We start from the raw sequence: 18,064 nt of genomic DNA on the forward strand, positions 1-18,064 counted from the left end.
TGGTCTACAATTTTAGCAGACATAGCGACAGTGCTCAGGGGTGTGAAAAATGCACACTCACGAGCAGTGTAGCTGTGCTGACCTAACCCTGGAGTACATGGAACAGGTTGATGGAAGGATGCATCTGTCAACCTGGATACTGTCACTCAGGGTGGTGGTGTTCTACAGTGATGGAAAAACCCCTTCTGTCGTAGGCTGCATCGATACCTCGGGGTTATGCCGGCATAGCCACAGTACCGTAGCTATGCTGCCTGCAGTGTAGACAAGGCCTAAGTGGTTTGCTAAGGTCACAGGCAGAGCAAAACCCAAGTCTCCTGATTAACAGACCAGTGTCCTATCCACTAGACCTCACTGTCTTCTGATACATTTTTGTTTCTTGCTACCCTTCAGAGAGGAAAAATAAACCATTGCAAACCTTGGCCCCATTATCATTTTCTGTTGCTAGTCATTTAGGACTGGCCCAGGGAAAAGGAGCAGTGCTGTGGGTTGGGATTGAGAGAAGGATGTGGCTGAGGTGAGGTTGTTCAGCGTTTCCCTAGAAGGTGTGTCATTATTTTATTTTCAGAAGCACTAAAATTTGCTCAATTCGTTTTTTTTTTTTAAAGTGAGATTTGATAGCACTGATGCAAGTTATTGTCTACCCCACAGAAAAGGGGTATGTGGTCTTTGAAATGGACAGCAAGCCAAATACCCCTGTAGGGGAAATAAGCATTATTATTTTTTTGACAGTTTGACAGGTACGACGGTTCCTGATCTGATTGTCAGCACAAATCACCAGATGTGGCTCCTCTTCCAGACAGACAGCGTCCGCAACTTACTAGGATTCAAAGCAACCTATGAAGGTAATCTAAGTTCCGTTTTTGGCGTTTGCTTGCCTCAGAAGAAGCAGGGATGTGGTCTCGTGTGGATCTTGTCATCTCAGGACACGTAATCCCGCTGCAGTTTTGACAGCTTCATGGTGGGCATTGCACTTGGAGGATTCTGACTCAGAGCTTTTGAATATTTATTTTTAAAGCACCTTAGAGTGTGATACATTCCTGACACTAGGTGCTAGGGGGCTGGGATCTGGGCTTTGAATGACTGACTCTATACAGGGAGCATGGTGTATTTGAATACGTTAATGTGCTTCATATTACAAAGGGAGACGTACCAAGAAAAATGGAAAATTTATGGCAGACTAAGTTCCAAATAAGCAGGAGATTATCCTGTGAGTCATAGCTGTCACATATCTTGTCTTGCAAGCTGTAAGAGTTTTGAGGGCTTTTCTCTCCAATGATTTTATGCAGCATAATTCAGCACTGGGAAAATATTGGCTTCCTTCTTGTAATTTTAATTCTTGTTTTCTTTGAAGGTTCGATTTTTGTTGCCTTGTTTCTTGTTTTATTTTTTTCACAACAGCATAACATGGATATCAGACAGTAACTCTTTTACAAGGGAATTGAAAAGCTTAGGGGTCTTTTAAGACAATGTCAAAGAATACCTTCTATAAACAAAAAAAGTGGAGGAAGGAGGTTGTCAGATTCCCAGAGATGCAGATACTAAGCACCTGCAGCCCTCTTTGAAATTAGGGATTTGGCCCAATATGAATAGAAAACATTTCATATTATTTTGTTTCCATGAAAACGGCCAGGATAGGTTTTCTTGAGCGTTTCCCTTGCTTTGATGGGAGTGCAAATGCTGTAGCAATGATCTTGTACATTTCCGAAAACAAGTGGGAGTGAAAATAGCCAGCCTGATTTCCTTGTGTGAAGTGTAAATAATCAATCTCATCAATAGGGCCTAGTGAATTTTCAGAATAAACATATTTAAATTGTAATGGTCTAAGCAAGGTGTGAAAAAGAAAGGTAAGAATGAAGCCTGGGATTTTCAAAGTGGACTACTGCAATTCATTGAGATTGGAATGCTGAACTCCCTTAAATTTCTTTAAAAACCCCAGCCTTAAATAAATAAAAATCCAGGATTTTGTAACTTTGCAATGGTCAAAAGTGTTTGCAAAATTGGGTCTGTAGATCCCAGATCATTAGAAAACGTGTAAAAAATACCCAAAAAGTACATTCTTCTCCCAACTTGTTTGAAGTCAGTTCTTTCCTCTCTTACCTTACAAACACCTCAGAAATTTTCAAAAGTGCCTGGTTACTTTGGCTGCCTCCACTTCTGGGTGCCCAACTTGAAATGCCTTTTCAAGGGGCCTGAACATCAGAGAGCAGGTGCTAAGCACTTCTTGAAAATCAGTCTTTTTACCATGTCTCAAGTTGAGCGCCCAAAATCACTAGTCACTCTTGCAAACTTTGGCCCTGTGGTCTCTGTCTAGTAGTCTGATATCCTCAGTCAGTGAAAGGAATGTTAGAGGGTCTATTACAGGAGTGGGTGGGGGAGGTTCTGTGGCCTGCGATGTGCAGGAGGTCAGACTAGATGATCATGATGGTCCTTTTGACTTTAAAGTCTATGGGTCTATGATTGCCAGTCCCTGTTCTGGGCATTAGCAGTACAGAACTGCAGAAGCGTCAAGGTTGGAACTCAGGTGGTCGTAGCTGAACAAATTTCATTTCAACTTTTTTAAAAGCTCTTTTCACTGTAGACCAGGCATCTCGATTAATCTCTTTCTAAATCCCGTTGGTTAAAACCATTTCGGTTCCACATTAAACTGGGGCCAACACTAAAATGTGGTGTCTAAAACCAGACACCAAAACCCATATCTAGGACCATAGATATGTGATTGTAAGAGGTGCTGAGTGCATGCTGCTGCCATTAACTGCAGTAGCAGTTTTCAAGCGCCTGGAACCTGAAAAATCAGGCTACTTTTATAGTTGATTCACCCACCTTTGAAAATGTTTGCCTAGGTGTGGGGAAATTGTCATATTGCTTTCAGGCTGAGAGCTGCTTCAGGTAGGATTGCTGATTGTAGCACTCCAGCAACGACGTATGGGAGCACGAAGGGATTTGATATGCAAGAAAACCTAATAGAGCTAAATATCAGTATGTCTGGCTTGGATGAGCAATGCCTTGGCGGGATGGGCCACAGTGGTTTGTGAATATTTACAGGATGTCCACATCGTGTTTGCAAAGAGAGGTACAAGGAAGAATGTTATTAAGCCAAGCACAGGAAAATAGAGGCTGAACATCAAAGTTATAATGGTGAGAGCTTAGGGGTTGGAATAGCTTCCCAAGAGAAGTGGTGCTAGCCCCATTGCTTGGGACGTAAAGATCATAAGTACGTATTGTAGAGACCATCCTGCCCTGGTAGAGGTGACACTGTCTCATCTAATAGCTCCTTTCCCTCTGGAATTTCTGAAATTTTCAAATGAACCCGTCTTTACTCCTAGGTTCAGTTACTGTCTTTGACCTGCTTAAACGTTACAGATGGTTTGATCTGTAGCAGCGCTGAGCACCGGCTGCTTGGCCTCTGGCTGGGGTTAGGGTGACCTTTGCCTCTCAGGATTGGGGCCACAGTGCTGGTCACACAGTTCTAATATATTCTGTAACAAACGCTGCTGGTGCTTCTCCTCCTCCCGCTCCCTGCACCTTTAACTGGGTGCTGACTCCAGTGGTGAGTCACATGCCAAGGTTTCCCATAGTTTTCCACACTTTGCTACTTCATTTACTTCCCAGAACCTTACAGCGAGAGGAGAAAGGGGAGCACTGTGGCTTTGCGGGAGGAGGTGACAAACGTCCTATCATCAGCGTGAATGCACCTTCCTCTTCAGCATGGAAGAGGCTGCTTGACCAAGAGCCCCCTAGGCAGTAGGAGCCAGGAAGTCCCAGCCTAATGTGTCCCTACAAAGTAGCAAGGTGTGAACCTCATGCCCCTTCCCATCTAAGTGAAAGATGCACGTTCTCTGTAACTGCACCTCACTTAGAAGAGACTGAAGCCACCTTCCTCGAGCTGTTCATTGCAGCAAGATGACCTGCTAATAGGTCCTGTTGGCTAGTAGCCCAAATTAACCATCTCTGTACAAGTGTTAGACAGGTGCATGAGTGAGTTCAAGTTAGTTCCTTACCACATAGCCAGACTCACCGTGTGTGCATCGTAGCCTAAACTCACTAGATATCAGAGTGAGCCTAAAGGCAGAGAGCCTTCCTATGAGTGGCCCAAGCTGTTTCTGAGCTGTAATCCACCCTTGCATGGTTTACAAGTGAAGAGCCACTCCCTGACTAGTGTCCTATGTCCTTTTTCTAAGCGCTTTGCCTTGTCTTAGGGCAGCAGTTTGGTTTTGGTCTTGCTGAAAAACACCGGTGCATGAGCCACAGAAAGCACCTCTCTCTGCTGTCCCCAGAGCCTGTGCTGGAACGATCCCATGGCTTGGCTTTCCCCTAATCAGCCAGTCGCATAAAATACATTTCATTTTGTAAACGCTTTGAGCCAAATGACAAAGCAAAAAACATCCAAGTGAGAGGCAATTAGTGCTTGGCAAATACAAACGAAATTATACACAACTTACTAACAAGTTTCATCACCAGTTTTACAGCCACCCTGTTCCCTAATTGCAAGAAAGAAATCACAGTTAATGGCTCCGTATAAAGTCAAGATGAAGAATTTGCCTAATAGGAAGTTGCTGATGTAGTGTGTTTAAATAGCTATATATCCTAGCATACTTCTTGGCTTTAGTGTACCTTTGAAGTGTAATACAATCATAGCACCCACCTGTTGCTGGTGTTCAAATGCCTGTGCTAATCTTACTCCTAAGGATGTGTTGAAACATGTGTTTCAGGACTCAGAGAAAGGAACACGTTGAGTGGTTTAAGAAGGAGCTCCCGGAAAAACCAGTCACCTTTCTTAGCCATGTCCTAGGGATACACGTGCCCACAGTAAAGAAGGACGGCAAATCTAGGCTGAATTCAAAGCATGTTGGGCCAGATCCTCAGCTGGTGTAAATTGGTGTAATGCCATTGATTACAATGAAGCTATGCCCGTTTATACTAGCTGGCCTTTCCAGGGCGATGGAGACTGTGTGTCTGAATCCACTAGACAAGTCCGAACGTCTGAACCACGGCCTTTCTTTTCCCCTGGAAACAAAGATGCTCTCTTGGGACCATCACCGAGGAAGGCGGCCCTGCTGTTTGTCAGAGAAATGAATATTAAGCTCCGCTTTGCTGGAAACATCCTTTGTCTCTGAAAATGGTACGGAGCTGATTGATGCCACAGTGCTGTGTTCTACTTGCGAAATGGGGTTGGGTCTTGTAGGGGGGTCGTGGATGTCTTCTTCTCCCTCCCATCCCTCTATCCAACATAGGGTTTTTTGACATTCAGTGCACGCTGGTGCATCCCAAAGACAGTCATTGCTCCTCAGAAGACTTTTTATGAGCTCCAAAAAGAAATCATCTTTGACAGTATCCATAGAGGAAGTAAATTCCATGAGTAGCAGGGAATCATGTCCCCTTCTGACTCGTCCTTTAATTTGCAGGCAGAATTCTACCATGTGCTTCTAGGAGCCCGCTCCATGACATCCCTATGTGAGAACCTGGTGTATGAAAGGGCTGCATGCCTGTTCCAATACCCTTTGAAGGACTAGTCTTCAAACCCCATCTGCAGTATCTATTAATGCATCTCAGGATTACATCACAGCTGACCATAACTTAACTTTGAAAGCTGAAGCAGACTGTCATGAGCTGACACTGCAGAACACAAAGTGAAAACATGATGCCTCCCTTAGAATGGGAGGAGCCAGACCATGGGGCATTTACAGTTACCACTGAAGTTCATTGCAAATTCTCTGTGCATTATTGTGCTGGATCCTGCTCCATTGATTCAATGGGAGCTTGGCCATTGACTTCAGTCAGAACTGGATCAGGTCCTAACTGAGGGATGACTTTGGCCCACATACTGTCGCTTGAAAATGGGCAAACAGGCTCTTTGCACATCATAAAAAATTAGCAAAGCAGACCTTCTAATGGTGTTTTAAACTTGTGGTTCAGAGGCACTGATGGATAAGCAAACAAACTCCTCCCTCCCTTTTTTTAAAAAAAAAGTCATTGAAAAGAGGTTTTGCTTCCAATTTAGGTGTATCCCTGTGGAGCTGGGAACAAAAAGACATGCCAGTGAGCTACCAGGAAGTGCATGAGAACCAGAAAGTGCAAGTGACTACAGAAAGAAAGTGAAAATAGGAAAAAGTAAGCCCTCGGCATTAAGGGTGAGATTGAAGAGAGTCTTGCGGTTAAAGCACTCAGCTGGGGGTTCACAGCTCAGGGATCAACTCCCAGCTCTGCCACTCATAACTGTTTGGGGTAAATTCGCTGACGGCATCTAAGAAATTTCGTATCAGAAGCCCCATGTCATTGGGACTCGTGCTCCAAAATCCCACAGAGAACCCCTTTGTGCCCCATTTGCAAAATGGAGATGGTAATCTTTCCCTACCTGGCAGAGGTGTTGTGGGGATAAATCACTGACGTGGTGATGAGGTGTATCAAGTGACCATCAGAAACCTCATCATTTTTTTCAAGTCCAAGGCATATTTTGTTGACCTGCCTTTCTCTAACATAAAAACATATCAATTTAAAAACAAAACAACCAAAAAAACCACTCCACCTAAAACCCTACCAAAACTTGACAGTCCCCTGCAAGTGCTTCTCTGCTTAAGAAGCAGACAAGAGAACAGATATATGGCAGATGTTGATCACGTTGTTTAATGCCTTGCTGGAAGGCAATCAGAAACTGCAGTGAGGAGTGGAGTATAAGAACCTATCGAGAATAGAATAGGCACCTAGAAAGAGAGAGGAATGAGATTTTAGAAACTCATTCAGTTTTCATAATGTAAAGTGGTGCTAGAAATAACGCTAAGAATATTGTAAATGAATTCCTTTTTGATAGTTCCCCAGTAATCCTGAAACTGTAAATCAAAACTAATAATCTTTTTTTCTTTCCAAAATACACCATTTTGAGAGTGTTAGCCCTTTAATTATTTTTTGTTGCATCTTTCAGACAAGATATCAGTGTCTGTTTGCAATATTTTCTTTTCCGGACTCAAGTTCACAGGGCGCTTGGCTGTCTAACAGCAGATTCCCACAAACCATCAGACATCCGGATTCACAAGTTTTTGCAGCCTGGCGTCCCTCAGAGCTTTCTATGAAGCACTGAGTGGACTCATTTTGCACAATCCCTTCCCAATAAATCAAGTCCCCTGTGTGGATGTCGTTTTAATTTATTGCAGTCTTGTCTGTCTAGATCCCCTTGTCTAATATCCGTCGGTTTCTTCTTGTGGTTAAAATCTAAAGAAATCCAGCTGCAGATGGAAAAGGAGGAAAATTCCTACGGAAGGAGGGTCTCTCAGTCAAATATCCCCTTCATAATTCTTTATGATCAGCCTTCTTGGCTGGACACAATTACGTTAGATGAATGCCTTGTTTAATCTCCCCTAATTTAAGTCTTCAGTGGGGTGAATTTCCATGACACTCAACTCTATCTCTCATTCACTACTGATGCAACAACCACTACCACTAACATGTCAGAAACGCTACAGGAGATTAGCTCTTGGATGAAATGCCACTGGCTCAAACTGAACCCAGGCAGGAGTGAAGTGATGCCTGTTGAAAAGGGGAAATGCTTCGAAGAACTAGCCAAGAAATTGTCTCCACCTTCTATCAAAGGCATACAGCTCCCATTCATCAAAGTGGTTCCAGGTTTCATGGTCCTGTTTGACTCCTTGCTAAGCTTGGGTGATCAGATATGATCTGTTTCCAAAATGTCTTTTCACCTCCATCTCGCTAGGAAACATCTCTTCCTCCAGCATGAGGATCTGGCCAGAGTGATCTATCCATTTGTCACCTCCAGGCTGGATTACTGTAATTCATTGTATTTGAAGCTGAATGTGAAAATGATGTGCTGCCTAGTACAGAATGTGGCTCCTGCCTTCTCCATGGCTTAGGCCCCTCCACTGGCTCCCAGTCAGCCCCTGATGCCAGTTAAAGTCCTGGGTCCTAATTTTCAAAGCAATTAGGGGATCAAACGCCAGCTACATCAAAGACGGAAGCACAATCTATGAACCATTGCCCCTCTGGGAAAGCACAGACCATGCAGCCCAAGATGAAGTGAGAGAGAGCTGTGGATAAAGGATCTCAGTCAAGGGTATCCAGGTCTGGAGTGAACCTCCAGAGGAGATCAGGCAAATCCAGTCATAAGAACGGCCATACTGGGTCAGACCAAAGTCCACCTAACTCAGTATCCTGTCTTCCGACAGGTTTCAGAGTAACAGCCGTGTTAGTCTGTATTCGTAAAAAGAAAAGGAGTACTTGTGGCACCTTAGAGACTAACCAGTTTATTTGAGCATGAGCAGCGGCCAGTGCCAGGTGCCCCAGAGGGAATGAACAGAACAGGTAATCATCAAGTGATCCATCCCCTGTCTCTCATTCCCAGCTTCTGGCCAACAGAGGTTAGGGACACCATTCCTGCCCATCCCGGCTAATAGCCATTGATGGATCTCTCCTCCATGAATTTATCTGAGACCACCCCTGCCCTTAAGGGCTCACAATCTGAATAGCCAAGGGTAGAGGGGAAAGAGAGGCGAAGTGACTTGTCCAAGGCCACAGAGCAGGTCAAGTGGCAGAGCTGGGATAGAGGACAGGTTTCCTGACTCCTAGTCTAGTGCTCATTTCACTGGGCCTTTCTTCACATTACTACATAAAAGCGAATAAACAAATTTTAGTAACATTAACCGGTGCTGTATTTGCAAGAATTCTGAGTTGGTCAAAATTTGACCCTTCTCCCACACAACAGACCTGTTATATTCCCCTGTGTCCTTTTACTGAGCTTGTAACAATGCCCTGGCCAGATTGTGCACATGGATTGAACCTGAGATCTCTGAATCCAAGAGTATGGGTCTCTAGTGCCTGAGCAAAAAGACAAACTTGTGCATATCTGTGTGTGGTTTAACCACTCGTAGAGATGAAGTGTCCACACTGTGTTAGCATGTGGTGCATTCTGGCCATCAGAAATGATGGACTGTAGAACTGAGGCTAGGGAAGTTAATGGAAGTGCTGGTAAAGTCGGGAAAGGGGCTGTTAACAAGTAAGTGACTTTCATGTGGGCCTCATCCAAGGGCCATTAAACTCAATGTGTTTTGTTTTTCTGTTGAATTCAGTGGGATTTGGATCGGGCTCTGTGTGTGTCTTTCAATTTATATCTCCTTATATTGCTACAAAGATGAAGTCTTCTGTTGGCCCAATAGAGCTACAGGAGAGTGACCCGGAATTCATTGTATTTTGTGTTCAGTAGAGACCCGCTAGTGGATCTTTATTCCTGACGACAACGCACAGCCTCAGAACATTGCTTGAATTTCAGATCCCAGGAGTTTTAGTTCTGATGGATCAAAATTAGGGTATCTTGGCAGAGATGTGTAAGGGAAAGTTGGCCAGAGCCTGTACCCCCTATGGCTGGCTATTCGCCAGCATGATCAATCCTTTCCTTCCAGAAACTCTACGTTCTAATGATGGGCAAACTCAAACTCACCGAGTTTGTTGGTTCAGCTCCGATGAAGACACAAACCCGAAAAGGTGGGGTTTGGATCCGAATTTGGACTGGGTTTTTAGACTAGGTTTCAGATCTGAAGCTGACTGAGGCCTCTTTCCCCAGCTAAGGGTGTGCTGCAGGTGGAGGAGTTTGGCGGATGAAAAATGAATAGTATTTACGATCATTTAAATTCTGACTCAGTGCTTGGCTCTGGAGAGCCCTGATGAAGCTTAGCTTTAGTGCTCGGCTTTAGCCCCCTGGAGCTAAGAAATATAGGAGCTCTGCAGAACTGAAGGCATAAGATTCCCTCTGTACCGAGCTCCTGGGTATTTCAATCAAATCCTGCTACCCAAGCAATTTGGATCACTGGGTTTCTATGTGTTTCCTTACCTCTGTGTATGCATACACACGGTGTATGTAAATATGCACATCTGAATGCATCCATATGCAAATGCAAATGTTTATACACATGCACATAGATTGTAGGGGGAGCTGATAGTGACCCCTATATTTAGATTGCATAAAGCTTTCAAATTATAAAATATTTTCCTAACTTTTGCATGTTTGAGTTTGGAACCTAAGGAGTGTTATTTGAATGTAATATACAATCAATGCATATTTGAGTGTATATGCATTAATATAACATAATTAATATAGAGCCTGATTGTTCGTTGTCTTGCACCTTGTCATGCCACTTACACCAGTGTAAAGTGAGAACAAAACACTACCACTCTGCTTTGGGAGCACTTAACACTCGTTTTCTACTGATGCAAAAGTCTGCACAAGGTGCAGTGGGGAATCACACTCATACTATAGTGTCACAATGGGAACTGATGGATGCTAAAAGTTTTTATTCAAAATTTGGCCCTTTTTATGTTCTTGAATGGGAGATGAGCACTACTGAAAATCTGGCTCATAATGTGAACATGGGGCTTTGGGGAGGAAGGATGGTCCAGTGAGTAAGGCACTATCCTGGGAGTTCTAGCTTCAATTCTCTACTCTGCCACAGACTTCTTGTGTGATCTTGGGCAAGTCATGTAGTCTCTCAGTGCCTCTGTTTCCCATCAATAAGATGGGATGACAGCTCTGCCCTGTCTCTCAGGGAGGTTGTGAGGATGAATACATTAAAGATTGTGAGGTGATTAGATACAACAGTTATGGGGGCTAGATAAATACCTGTGATAGATGTCCATGCTTACATCAGTGCAAATGGCCACCTGCTGCAAGAGACGATCAACTTTTCCCCTCCTCTCTGACGGTTCCCCTGTACAAACCACACACATGCATGATGCGTTTCTCCTGTATTCAGTAGTCCGGATTATAACCAAAAAGAAAAGGAGGACTTGTTGCACCTTAGAGACTAACAAATTTATTTGAGCATAAGCTTTCGTGAGCTACCGCTCACTTCATCGGATGCTACTCTGAAACCGGATTATAACCATCGCTCTGGTGGCTGCTATTAACAGGTTTTCGCTGTACAGAGACAGACACCCGTTGATCTGTTTTGCATCTCAGTCTTTGTTGTGTAAAGAGCTGTTCCCAGGAACTACATCTGGCACTGCCACAGAAACACCGGGGCCCAAAGGCATCTTCTGAGCTACTTGCTTCTTAGAATTCCACACCAGATCTGCTAGCACAAGCCAGCTCCCGCGGGAGGCCATGCATCATATTTATTGTGTGTTTCTTTTCCTGAATGCTCTCCATCGATTGGATGTGCATATTTGTTTTTTATTTGGTCCTACATTATAGAAACGCCCCCCGCCCCAGTCTGCTTGGCATTGAAGTCTATCAAACCAGCTTCTGTTTACTTCTTCCCTCTCCCGATTTCCATTAAACATATTGACTCTTGTCATAAAGCAGGAGGGCTGGAGACTGCTGAACCAACACCCATTCAGGCTTTTAGCTTACAGTGCCACTGACCTGAGCTATATTCGGAGTAACCTGTCTCCTATTTACCTTTAAAGATGAGCATAAAACTTCGCTGGAGTGGTTTGACATTATGCCATGAGGGATTTTAATGAGTGACAGCCTGCTGGATACAGGTTTTATTTTTGCCCGGGAGCTCTGGCCTAGACAGTGGGTATGAGGGGAGGTATAAGGCCAGGGGGCAGAGGAGTTTGTTTCTTTTTTTTGTTTTGTTTCTTCTCTTGACATTTTTTCCCCACTTCTGGAACCAACAAAAGAAGATAGGCTTCTTACAGCTTGTGCATCCTGGATCATGCTGCAATTCTCTCCAGAGGGTAGCTTCTTCCAGCCTTAACTATTTGTACAGTTGCACCACGGCATAAGAGGCAGCTGAGGCAATTAACTGTTTTGCGCCAGGGTTAAGCACTCTTTTAAAGGGCTGATTCCCACTACCCACTGAAGTTAAGGGAAAGGCTCCCATGCGGACCTGAGATTGGGTTCTAAGAAAACAGTGACCTACATTTTGGGTGCCTCCATTTTTGACAGCAAAACTGTAGATACCATAGAGGATGTATGCTGACCGCCCATGCTCATAAAATCAGGTCCCTTTTCAGTGTCTCAGGTTGGACCCCTGGATTCTGAAATACCCGCAGTCATTAGTAGTTTTGAAAATCCAGGCTTACTTCTACCACATTATGTGCCAATGTGCAGAAGGAACGTCTTTCTGCCCAAGCAAATAGGAATGAGAGAGAAGCTTGCAGAGACCTTTCATTCAGCTTCATGGGAGGTATCTGTGTGAGCTTCATTCTTTCCCTTCGTTGGGTCAGAAAGAAGATATTCCTTCCTGTCTTTGTGTGGCTGCACTTCTCCCTTTTCCCTCCCACATTCTGAGTATCCCGCGCTCTAATCATAGCCTGGTTTTACAAAAGTGATGAGCACCTGCATTCCCATTGACTTCCGTGGCAGGTGGACTTGCTTAGCGCCTCTGACAGCAGCCCCTGGCTGTGTTAGGGTTCCTAGTGCCCTGTGCCTCCCATGCCAGAGCTGAACATTTGGGAGATGGTTAAAAAAAACCCAGAAAACAACCTGGGGTGAAATTCTGGCCTTATTGAAGTCCATTGGCAAAACTCCCGTTGACTTTAGCAGGGTCAGAATTTCACCTCTAGGGGTTGTACGTCACCTCCCCAGTGCAAACTGACTGTTTTAAAGGGACACAATGTTATTCAGTGACACATGCCCTGCAGTGAGGTGTACATTTCACCGACCAGTCCCAAGGATGTTCAAACCACAACAGCAAGGAACATGGCGAGTGGTTTTAGCACATTCACCCAGAGAAGGAAACTGAAAGAAACAACCCAGCTGAGGTTTTAAAATGGGCATTTTAGTAGTATTTCAAAGGGCCGTGTCTCCTACCACAGGTATGCTAGCGAGAGTAAATGGTGTCGTGCAGAGGGGCAGATTCAGGCCTGGGTTCTCTGCGGCTTCATTACTTAGGTCCCAATGCAATGAAGCGCTTGATTTCAAGGATGCTTGACTCCTTTGCTGAATAATCCTATGACAAAAGTTAAGCTTGTTCTTAAATGCTCGGCTGGATCTGGCCCTTAATCTTTGCAAATTGCTTTCAGAGATGTCTTGATGAAAGATGTTTATATCAGTGCTGCAGTTAATAGGATTTAATGAATCCTAAGAAGATCATGTTCATATTATGTTAGGATGGTTGAGGTGTGCGTGCAAGAGGCTTTCGTGTGAGTTGGGAGGAGGGATCAGTAAATGGAGGCATTTATAGAGGGGTGCCCATCTTTCAGGGTTTGGGATATAACCTGTTACAACAAAAGAGAGGGAGGGATGGTACTGTGGTTAAAAGCCCAGGGCTGTGAGTCAGGAGGGCTGGTTTCCACTAGTGAGCCATGAGGCCTTCCGAACTCATGCCACTAAAACCCTTTGCTGCTACATCATGGCACTGTGTCTCTCTCTTTCTCTGCATGTCTGTCTGTGCATGTCCATAAATGCTTTGGAGAGCAGGTATGTGTTTTTATACAGTATGTGGACTATCTATTCATAAGTGTTCATTGTGTGTGTGTGTGTGTGTGTTTATTTACTATACGTACAGTGGGTGCGGTATTTGCGTTATACATAAATCCTGAGCCTCCAAAGAGCTGACCCATTCAATCCCGATGACGGATAAGAAGCAATAATCGATTTGTATTTGAAGTAGCAGTTCCAGAAGACTCAATAAAACTCAGGTATCCCAGCATCATATAAGTAGCACATCCACCTTTTGTAGCCGTTAGTTTTGTTCCCAACTGCTGTGTGGGTTATTTATTTATTTTACATTATTTCCTATTAAGCTCTGAATAGGTTCTTCCTCTGTATCAGACACTTCAACATCACCAGTTTTTAAAAGGAAGTAGGTCAGCATGGATTGCTTTCTGGATGCTGTGTATTGTCTATCAGCTATTTGTAGACAGAGTTTTATGAGCTCACATAGGTTCCTAATGGATATTTGCAGAACATTTTGAGGAGGGTTTATTGCTAATGAAATCCCTCCCACCTTCCACCTTTGTTTTCTATTATTTCTAACTGCCTGCTATTGACCTCTGTTAACAACTTCAGCACTCTGTGCGGTGCAGTCTACAAATGGAAAAATATTTCTGGTTGTCTGCATGCATGAGGAAACATCAACACAAGGATATTCCACGGGCAGCTTTGGATGGGTTGTTGGTTGTCAGAGCTGTGTGTGAGCCCATGTGGGAAAGTTCTACAGAACTGAAGTAATGGTGGAAATCAATAGAACTTCTGTAGAAATGTGGGCATGTTTTGTAGTAGTTACTCTAAGTAGTGTATAATTTGAGAGAATTTGCTCATTTCTAGAGTTTTTTGGAAACTGCAAAGCAGGGAAAGAATTCTCTCTTTAGGATGCTTCAAAAACCCTAAGGGAAAAGTAAACATTTTCCTTACATTGCATTGGACTTTTGCATTAGGTTCGGGCATGATGCTTTGAATGGTGGTTTCTGGCCTATTGCAACAATTCCAGGGACACAGGACTCCTGGTTAAAAGCAAAGATAGAACATGGAACTTCCTACCCAAGGAGACAGGCCTTTGCTAGCTGTGCTAAATAAGACTTTTGCAATTAGCTGGGGGAGTGTTAAGAGCTCTTCTCTGCAGCTAATCCAAGTACTAGAAGATACCTTGACGTCACGCATTTGAGCAGTCCTGATACTCCATCCAGCACGCACGCAAGTCAGTACATTTGTTGGTGGTGTGGGTTTTAAATATTGTAGAAGTGGCCAGTGGTAACCGGCCAAGAACTTTGTGTATGAATATAAATGCCTTGTGACTTTTCCAGCTGAGGTCATTGTGACAAAGGTCCCTGGAGGAGACTGTTGTAAAATGATCGCTTTATGGTGCCTTCTAGATGCCAGGAGCTCCATGTATTTAGCTTAACAAAGAGCAGGTCCATGGGTGACTCGATTATAGTCTGGAAGTATCTATATAGGGACCAGATATTGAATAACGGGGTCTTTAATCTAGCAGAGAAAGGTGTAACATGATCCAGTGTCTGGAAGTTGAAGCTAGACAAATTCAGACCGGAAATAAAGTGTAAAATTTTAACAAAAAGAAAAGGAGGACTTGGGGCACCTTAGAGACTAACCAATTTATCTGAGCATAAGCTTTCGTGAGCTACAGCTCACTTCACCGGATGCATTCAGTGGAAAATACAGTGGGGAATGCATCCGATGAAATGAGCTGTAGCTCACGAAAGCTTATGCTCAGATAAATTGGTTAGTCTCTAAGGTGCCCCAAGTCCTCCTTTTCTTTTTGCAAATACAGACTAACACGGCTGCTACTCTGAAAATTTTAACAGCGAGAGCAATTAACCATTGGAACAAGTTACCAAAGGTCATGGTAGATTCTCCATCCCTGGCGATTTTTAAACCAAGACGAGAGGATTTTTCCAAAAGCTCTGCTCTAGGGCCTATTTCGGGAAGTTCTATGGCCTGTGTCATACAGGAGGTCAGGCTAGATGATCGCCGTGGTCCCTTCTGGCCTTGGGATCTATGAATTTGATGCCAGTGTGTATGTAGCGCACGAATTGCATGCATTCACCTGTCAGCCGCATCGGGGCAGGGGAAAGGGAATGGAGTTCACCACCCTTTCTGGATGCAGTGAAGCTATCCCTGCCCAGGGATGTTTTTTTATCTCTGGCTCATAAAGATGTTTCTGAAATGCAGACGCTTCTGCTGTTGGAATGCACCAGAGTGAATCTAATACTGTAGCACTTACAACAGCAAACATTCCTCTAGGGGGGAAGATGATTCTTCACCACCTCACATGCTCGTATCACCTCTCTCATTTACCGGATCCCTCTGCAAAGCACTCCAATCAAATAATCCCATACAGCAGTCCTTAAGCCACTACTTGTCAGCCCTGATCATCTCCATTCTGCATGAGCGCTTGGCCACAGGCTCCTCATAGCTGGCAAATTTGGGTAGGCCAAGCATGGATGCGACTATGTTAGCTAAGCCAGTATTTTGACAGAGTATCCTGGGCCCACTCTCTCAGGGACTGCTGCCCCTTCAAGTCTGAGTCTGCGAGGACTTCTAGGTTGGATCTCTTTTACGAGGAGACTAAACAAGGCCCAGGATGTTGTTTTCAAAGTTACACTGAGGTCCAAACTTCATAAAGAAGCCTAGAAATGTCAGTCTAATATAGGTATTTGAAATGCAGCCCTCTTTGTGCATAAATATGTGCATAAAGAGTCTGTTTGGAGAATAGCAAACTGGTCAATTTTAAACTGGTCAATTTCCCTGTTGTATCTAGTCTGTTTCACTCTCTGTTTCTTAGCATTTGCAAAGCCTGCAGGGCAATACAAACTGTTTTCACTGAAGAGCAGAAAAGAAATACACTTCATGAAAACTTTTCTCTTAATATTAAATTGTTAGATCATATTTTTGGACCCCATTACCTGACGATGACTTTTTATGCAATAACAGAAACCAGATGCTCTGTCATGGCTTCTGTTGAAAATATACCTGTATCTAAAGATGCCTTGAGTCAATATAACAGTAAGAGAAACTTGTTGATATTCAAATCACATCGGAATAGATGGATTAATACAAATCTTGACTTATGTGATTTCCTCTGTAAGGGAAATGTCATAAAAGAAGTTTCCAATTTGGTGTTAGAAATTGAAAACTGGGAGAAAAGACAGTGAGGCTGATCACAGATGATGGGGATAAAAACCAGAGAACGTGGAAGATGAGATGAATGCAACACAGATTAATAGTGCTGAAGCACTGAAGAAGGCTTCAAAGGAATAAAGTCTCATCACTAATAGCGATAGAGAGGGAAGGAACTCTTTAGAAATGAAACTGTATGAAAGCAGATAACAGAAAATCGCATACATGATTTTCCCAAAGTCAGAATGCAATTAATCTCTTGCTACCTGTACATCTCCATATGAGAAGGTGTCATCTGTCTACTTTAGAACTGCATGGGGGAACTGATGTTGAAATGGAATACGGTAATGCAGAGAGATAATGTCGACATAAATTTAGCAGCCCAACTTGCATTTTGTAGGTATCTCCCTCCACTGCAACGGAGACTTCGGCCCCTGTCATGCAATGAGCTCTCCAGGGGTGGGACCTTGCAGTGAGGCTCTGCTCATGCAGAACAACTTCCAGGCCTCCTTATTATAAGGATTAAATGTTCATATCATGGTAGTGCCCGATCAGGATTGAGGCCCCAATGTGCAGGGTGCTGTACAAACATAGAAAAGAGAGAATCCCTGCCTACCCATACAGTATATGCAAAATGAGAGCTTTAAGAACAGAGCGAATACCGCCCTAGGAGAGACCAGTGGTCCATCCAGCCCTGTATATGACAGTGGCCAAGACAAGATGAGTGTAAAACACCCATAATTATGTCAGTTATGCGGTAATGTCCCCCGGGGGTAATTTGTTCCTAAACCGAAGTGTTTGGGGGTTGACTCGTCACCTGAAGAATGAAGGTTGATACAAGTAAAAGTTTCAGAGTAACAGCCGTGTTAGTCTGTATTCGCAAAAAGAAAAGGAGTACTTGTGGCACCTTAGAGACCCTGGCTGGTATAATGCAGGTGATATTATTCATATACATGTCTTATTGCAGAGAGTTCCATGGGTTAATTATGCACTGCATCAAACCACACCAAACCTATTTCTTTTTATTCTTTCTAAGTGTATTGCCTTTTAATTTTGTGAACTGCCCCCTCATTTTTGTATTATCAGAGGGTAAAAAGGAATGCATGGTTGCTTTCCTTCTTTATATTTCAGCCACTATTGAATAGTTTGGTAGCAGGGGGTGTCGAGGGATACTTTTGCCTGTAACATAAAGTTAAAAAAAGGATGAATACAGAAGACAGGATGGATTTATGCTGAGGCACTGGGACTCAAATTTGGGTTTGAATCCCAGTTCTGCAACTTACTCACTTTCTGTGTTTTTTGTCAGATTAGACGATCATAAAAACTATGAAGTTGGACTAAGTGTGTTTCATTCCTTATTGGGTACATTGTGGCGTTTTGTGGTTCTGGGATGCAGTAAGGAGAACAAACACATTGGGGTTAGAAGACTGCAGTGAAATTGATCTGGACTCAGCAGGCTGTGGATATGGATGTGGTTATGGATCAAGATGTGAATATAGAACCTGTTGGACCAGAGCACGCTCAAGTTTTCTTGTTTAA

General features: G+C 43.6%; 1 protein-coding gene across 2 annotated transcripts in view; it reads left to right on the forward strand.

Annotated features, from left to right (window-relative positions):
- Window positions 1-18,064, forward strand: part of CSMD2 (CUB and Sushi multiple domains 2) — a 563,293-nt gene that overhangs the window by 331,028 nt on the left and 214,201 nt on the right. The window contains exon 13 of one of the 2 annotated variants that reach the window (XM_037881906.2): window positions 730-842. The exons of the other annotated variant lie outside the window; for it this stretch is intronic. Within the exon in view, the coding sequence (XP_037737834.2) occupies window positions 730-842 (113 nt within the window). The remainder of the gene's footprint in view (window positions 1-729; window positions 843-18,064) is intronic. 2 annotated transcript variants of the gene reach the window in all.

The sequence above is a fragment of the Chelonia mydas genome, chromosome 19, assembly GCF_015237465.2.
Source record: "Chelonia mydas isolate rCheMyd1 chromosome 19, rCheMyd1.pri.v2, whole genome shotgun sequence".
In the NCBI taxonomy this organism is placed as follows: Eukaryota; Metazoa; Chordata; order Testudines; family Cheloniidae; genus Chelonia; species Chelonia mydas.